The following is a 6720-nucleotide window of genomic DNA, read 5'->3' as shown; positions in this document are numbered from 1 at the left end:
TTTCCAGCAGGATTTGGCACCTGCCCACACTGCCAAAAGCACCAAAAGCTGGTTCAATGACCATGGTGTTACTGTGCTTGATTGGCCTGCAAACTCGCCTGACCTGAACCCCATAGAGAATCTATGGGGTATTGTCAAGAGGAAGATGAGAGACTCCAGACCCAACAATGCAGATGACCTGAAGGCCGCTATCAAAGAAACCTGGGCTTCCATACCACCTCAGCAGTGCCACAAACTGATCACCTCCATGCCACGCCGAATTGAGGCAGTAATTAAAACAAAAGGAGCCCCTACCAAGTATTGAGTACATGTACAGTAAATGAACATACTTTCCAGAAGGCCAACAATTCACTAAAAATGAAGTATTCTAATTTGTTGAGAGAGTGAATTGGTGGGTTTTTGTTAAATGTGAGCCAAAATCATCACAATTAAAAGAACCAAAGACTTAAACTACTTCAGTCTGTATGCATTGAATTTATTTAATACACGAGTTTCACAATTTGAGTTGAATTACTGAAATAAATGAACTTTTCCACGACATTCTAATTTATTGAGATGCACCTGTATGTGAGTGGCCACACTGGCTCCTTCATTTTATCTGGCAGCAAAACAAGTGCCGTCTGTAAATGTTTCATGAACCTCCTTCTAAGATTAGCTTTTTCTTCATCGCAGTCACTTGGTATTGCTTGATGACTTTGTTTAGTCCGAGATTGTCGTCAATGATTTGCCACATGGGGTGAAACGCGACCTATGGTTAATAGAGGAGAGGGAGTTGCCCGTTGGAGTCTGAAGTTGACTGAATGCACTCGGTGCCCCAGTGCAGCTCACTGGATAAGAAAATGAGAACAAAAGAGAAGACAAGAAAAGTCTAGCAACAAACAACCCTGTACAGAACCATTGTGCACCATGCGGCGGCTCGTAGTCGTAGGGTGTTAACTGACATTTGAGTCTCATTCATCTTTTGTTTCTTTCCTATCTCTTCTTCAAAGACTGATCTGTGGAAGAAGTCAAAGAATATGGTGAACTGGTCTCCACTTCCAGTGACGGTGAAAAAGCGCTCTCCCTGGGTGCAGGTGGTCGGCCATGCAGGTTTGCTTGTTCATCTTTTAGATGTTTTTGACAATGTTATTGGTGATCCTTGAACTTTTGATGATTTTCAGTGTCTGAAAGCTCACATTTTCACATTTAAATCTTGAATTCATTATTGTTGTATGGTCATGTGAAATGGATATAAAGTTAAAGATTTTCTTTGTCTTACTTGGTGTTTTTGTTGCTGTGTTGGGTGATTCCTTTTTTTTTTCTTTTTTTTTCTTTTTTGGACTTGTTTGGCTTGTTTTTGATGGTCCTCTAGGAAACTTTCAGACGGGCAGTGATGGAAGGCTGCTGAAGAAGTACTGCGAGTGTGAGAAGCAGTGTTTTCTGCAGCTCATGAGCGACTCACTGCGGCCCTTCATTCCTGGATACTATGGCGTGACTCAGTGTGAAGAGCAGGATTACAACCTCATGGACGACCTCCTCGCTGACTTTGACTCGCCCTGCATCATGGACTGCAAAATGGGGAGCCGGTGAGGATGTGATTTATAAATTCAGCAATTCGGCACTTATCACAGTACTTTTTTTCTTGCAGAACTGGTAAAACTGGTGCAAATTGCAGCTTTTTTTTTTAGCCAAGAACCTCTACTTAAATAGGAAGAGGCAATCTAACCAGCATGCAAAGCAACCAACCACAGTCTATTTTTGTATTTATGTGTGGTTTAGGAGCAGGTGATGCCAAAATAATGCACTGGCATGCTAAAAATATATTTTAGTCATGGCACAGCTGTCTTTACAAATGACTACATGAAAACACCATTAGTAAACTAACTACATTTTTTACAGAAATTGAATGTAACATTTTCATTTAGCTCAAAACTGGACAATTTAGGTCAAATTGAACTCTATGCAGTTCAAGGTGTTCTCAGGTGATGCATTAAACCTGTCATGATAAAGTTCTCTACTCTAGCATCATTTTTGGTCACAGTGCGTCCACACTCCTGATATATTTATAACATTATGTTCACACAGTAAACTGACACAGTCAAAACACATAATCGAAGAAGTGTTGATTAAATCAAACTTTTTTTGGTCAATGATTTTGGACCTACTACTTAATAAATAGAAAATAAAGTTGAATCTGCTTTTTTGGGTATCTAGTTACAAAACTGAATATTTTTCAAAGATATGATGCCACAAACCTGACAAAATCTGACAATTCCAACAACTTGTTCTTCCTCATAAGTGGGGATGCACAAGTTATTGGTGTCATATCAGTTATCGGCTGATATTATAGATTTAGTTAACCTATTAGTATCTGTTAATATTGTATTTCCTTTTTTTATTTTTTTATTATCTTTGCCGTCATCTAACTTCACTTAAAAGGCAACATGAAATGAAAATGCACAATTTTAGTTCTTTTTTTTTTTATTAGACAAAATAGTATTGAATTTAAATGGGCCATTTATTGTTAATCGGCCACAACGCGAAATTAATTGGCAGCTTATCAGTATCCGACAGAATTAAAAAATCAGCACATCTCTGCTCACAAGCACTTATTATCATCAACCCAGTTTTTTTTAACACAATTCCCAGCCAAATTTGATAACTTGTGTAGCTGGACTTGTTGCAGTCAGGCATTCAGACTGAAGCTTGTAATTATCATCAGTGCTGTCAGCATTTGGACTCTGGGTTTTCTGTGGGTGTGACGTCTGTGGCTAAAGGTGATGATACACAGGGCTACTTTTTTTAGCAATGTTACCAGGCAGGGTTGCCAAGCAATGTTGCTTGGGCTCTTTCCCATTGAGAATGGGCAACAAATCAAAAAATCTATCCTGATACTTTAGATCAGTCGTGGGGCCTGTGTCTCACTTGGTTGCCCGTTGACGGCAACATAGCCCAGCAACATTGCTCAAAAAATTGCCCCGTGTATTGTCACTATAAGACTACAATGCAGTAGACGGCAGTGTCCAAACAATAGTGGAAATATGATGACTGGTGGCCAGCAGCTCTGTTCATGTCATAGTGGACCAGTCCTGTTAAGCCAGTTCTAACATACAGACGACAATGTTTCCATACTAAATAATTATTCCTATGATCATGTTGACCTGTTTACTGTATGTGCTTTTAGGACTTACCTGGAGGAAGAGTTGAGGAAGGCCTGCGAGTGTCCTCAGCCACGCAAAGACATGTATGAAAAAATGATAGCAGTGGACCCGGACGCCCCTACTGAGGAGGAGCGGGCCCAGCAAGCGGTACTCAAAACCAGATACATGCAGTGGAGAGAAACCCTCAGCTCAACAGCCACGCTGGGCTTTCGCATAGAGGGCATCAAGGTAGACATGATTCAGGAAACCTCTGAATTTACTATAAACTGTTCAAACCAATACTGACTGGAAATGCTTACTAGTATCTTATTTGACCTTTTCTTGTGATGGCTAAGTTTTATGTTTGGCATTTGATATAATGTTTGATATAACCCCTACTGAGGAGGAGCGGGCCCAGCAAGCGGTACTCAAAACCAGATACATGCAGTGGAGAGAAACCCTCAGCTCAACAGCCACGCTGGGCTTTCGCATAGAGGGCATCAAGGTAGACATGATTCAGGAAACCTCTGAATTTACTATAAACTGTTCAAACCAATACTGACTGGAAATGCTTACTAGTATCTTATTTGACCTTTTCTTGTGATGGCTAAGTTTTATGTTTGGCATTTGATATAATGTCTTGACATATTTGATCTGTCTTCAGAAATCAGATGGCACTTGTAATACTAACTTCAAGAGAACAAAGTACAAAGATGAGGTCGTCCAAGCCCTGGAGGACTTTGTGGACAACAACATGTTAATCTTGGTATGAATTTGTTCAAACTGGGCAATATTTACAATATTTATCAAAAATTGTATATATATATATTTAATATTATGTATTAATTTATTGATATCTGTCAATATTTAATATATAATTGTAAATCTTTAAATAAAATTGTTTTTTTATCAAATTGTTAAATGTAATATTTTTTTCAAAACAATTGGAATTTTTCTGTACCTTTTATAATTTTGTGATGCCTGAATTCATTTGCAGCTTTTAAAATGTTTGATTTTATTTATCTTTTTAATTGGACAAAATAGTATTGAATTTTAATATGGGCCATTTATTATTTATTGGCCACAAAATTAGAATAATTAGCAGCTTATTGTATAAAACAGAATTTAAATATCAGCACAAATTTGTGTTAGAACTGGGCAATATATTGAATTCTTACCATATGTTCATTATTATTTATTAATTCAAATGTGTATTTATTTACAGTATTTATAAATTGAAATTATAATTATTGGTTATTATAATCATGAAGACAAACTATTTGTTTCTTGGGAATAACATGTACTGTTTTTCTTAATGTTTAAAATGTTTTAGTAAAAATATGAGTAGATGAATGTAATTATTGTTATAATTGTGTGTATAAATAAAAACGAATTCTATTTTACATCTTGCTTTTAAACATGTTGAATTTAGTTTTTAATAATGGCTGTTTGGTTGAAATAATGGTTCCTCTGCCTGTGCCTCTATTAACCATTAATCCATTTAACTGTTTAACTATCAAGTTAATAGTTTTTTTTAATCTCTTCTGTTCACACAGAAAAGTTACCAACAACGCCTGAAGGAACTTCGAGATGTGCTGGAAAAATCAGATTTCTTTAAAGCACACGAGGTGAGATGCATCTTCATTTTCCAAATCCACTTTGTTCAGGAATCATACAGGCTTTAATAGGGATGGTCTTGCTGTGTTTTCCTGCAGGTGGTGGGCAGCTCCTTATTATTTATCCATGATCTGACTGGCAAGGCTGGAATCTGGATGATTGACTTTGGAAAGACTGTGCCTATGCCGCCCCCTCTTACCCTGGACCATCGCAGCCCGTGGGTGGAGGGCAACAGAGAGGACGGGTACCTCTGGGGCCTGGACAATTTTATTGACATTCTGACCAACATTCTTCCGGGGAAATGAAAGGCATTGTGGATCTTCAGAATTGTCATTTTCTGCACAGACTGTCTGATTTCCCTTTTTTTGTTTCTACATGGAGAATAGATGAAGGTAGGAGAGGATGAACTGATGGAATGGACTGACTGGCCTCAACATTTACTACAAGTCCTACTGATGAACATCTAAGCCTGTGAATTTACTTGCTGAAGCCCCTCGCTATGTTGTTGTTCTCACTACTTTTGAAAAGCTGCATGTATTTTTACACTGTAAATAGATTTTTATTTAAGCAGTTTGCTCTTAGGGGTTGATTAGTAAAAGATTAGCTTCGTTTCATGAACATTAACCCTGCAGATGAAAATCATTACAGTCGTTTTTTTTTACATATGTTACGCCATGCTTTTGAATACTAATGAAAATCTGGAACTTTGTAGTCTGTTTGTGATGGTTGCCAGATATTTTTCCTGCGTTTTACTTCTTTTTTGTGACCAAACGTGTTTGGGGATGAACTGAATTGAAGTGCACACTATTAACAGTCCCATAAACTGAAGCTGAATCGAATCACAGAACAACAAAAACCTCTTGCACCTTTCTTAGTACTGTTTTAATAACATTGCATAGCTCCTAATATAAGAAAAATTTGTCTTAATCACGCACTATTTTAATTCACATTAAACACTGTTTGTTAAACTGTTACGCCTCACATTCCCATGTTGTGTGGTTTTTGCATGCAAACATGAGCTGCTAAACAGCCCCTCTTAATAGCAAATATATGCCAATTTGACTGAGAATGGTGTGTGGGATATTTGAGCCAGTGCTCCTTATGCACAAATTCAGTGTTTGCACTGTTAATTTGAAATCGCCTTATTGAGGTTTTGTACTGTATAATAAGTAAACGACTTGTGATCATTATGTTGGGAGCTTTGTTGTCCTGGCTGTTTTAGTTTTGCAGTTCTGGGTTCTGTGATAACTATTATAATCTTTTTCCATGCTGGGTAATTTTGTAAAGGTGTTTGACTGTCAGCACAATAAACATAAAAATGATGTGATTGTTTTTCCCCTCATCTTTCAAAACCATACAAAGGTATAAACAGGGCTCCATGCTTAATGTTTGTTTAGGACCACATGTGCTCCTAATTAAATTGGGAGCACAATGGAAAAATGTAGTAGCACCTTATGATCAATGACAGACATTCAAGCAACTGCATGTTATACATTTCTTAGTTTTTAATTTAAACTATAAAATCATAAGACATCTGGCTGTTATAAATAAAATATAATCAGGATCAACTAAATCCTTGCGCTTCAGAGGTGCACAGATGCTACATCTGAGGTGGCATTTACATGCATGCCTTATAGTAAGATATTAAAGTTCTAATAAAGACAAGATTTCCAATACTACTGTACATAATATTCAGTAGGAAATTTTTGGAAAAAGTTTTGGTCCGTACAATGAAAGTTTGTGCGGTCCCAAACAGCACTGATCTTTGACAAAAACATTCTTCAAAATATCTTTTGTGTTCTGCAGAAGAAAGTAAGTTATGAAGGATATACACTGATCTGATTTTTTTAATTATTATTATTCGTATGGTTTAACATTTATATGTTTAACCTATATATTTTCGGGTGATTTATTTTGGCCTAAAATGGCTAAAAGCCTGTATCTTGTGAGAGCAACATCCAAACTTCACAAAACTTGGTACACA

General features: G+C 37.0%; 1 protein-coding gene across 4 annotated transcripts in view; it reads left to right on the top strand.

The window, feature by feature from the left end:
* LOC107591683 (inositol-trisphosphate 3-kinase C-like) overlaps positions 1 to 5982 on the top strand; it is a 10156-nt gene extending 4174 nt beyond the window's left edge. For 2 of the 4 annotated variants that reach the window (XM_016280908.1, XM_016280906.1), the window contains 7 exons: positions 990 to 1089; positions 1352 to 1565; positions 3164 to 3305; positions 3562 to 3624; positions 3784 to 3885; positions 4676 to 4747; positions 4835 to 5982. In XM_016280908.1, coding sequence (XP_016136394.1) covers positions 990 to 1089; positions 1352 to 1565; positions 3164 to 3305; positions 3562 to 3624; positions 3784 to 3885; positions 4676 to 4747; positions 4835 to 5041 — 900 coding nt within the window. In that variant the 3' untranslated portion in view covers positions 5042 to 5982. Of the gene's footprint in view, positions 1 to 989; positions 1090 to 1351; positions 1566 to 3163; positions 3369 to 3557; positions 3625 to 3783; positions 3886 to 4675; positions 4748 to 4834 lie in introns of all 4 variants that reach the window. The other 2 variants (XM_016280907.1, XM_016280909.1) reach the window with 2 other exon arrangements.
* Positions 5983 to 6720: the final 738 nt, after the last annotated feature.

The sequence above is a fragment of the Sinocyclocheilus grahami genome, unplaced genomic scaffold (genome assembly GCF_001515645.1).
Source record: "Sinocyclocheilus grahami isolate Dianchi unplaced genomic scaffold, SAMN03320097.WGS_v1.1 scaffold145.1, whole genome shotgun sequence".
Classification (NCBI taxonomy): Eukaryota; Metazoa; Chordata; class Actinopteri; order Cypriniformes; family Cyprinidae; genus Sinocyclocheilus; species Sinocyclocheilus grahami.
Note: the sequence above shows the minus strand (reverse complement) of the source record. Positions and strands in the feature narration are given on the sequence as shown.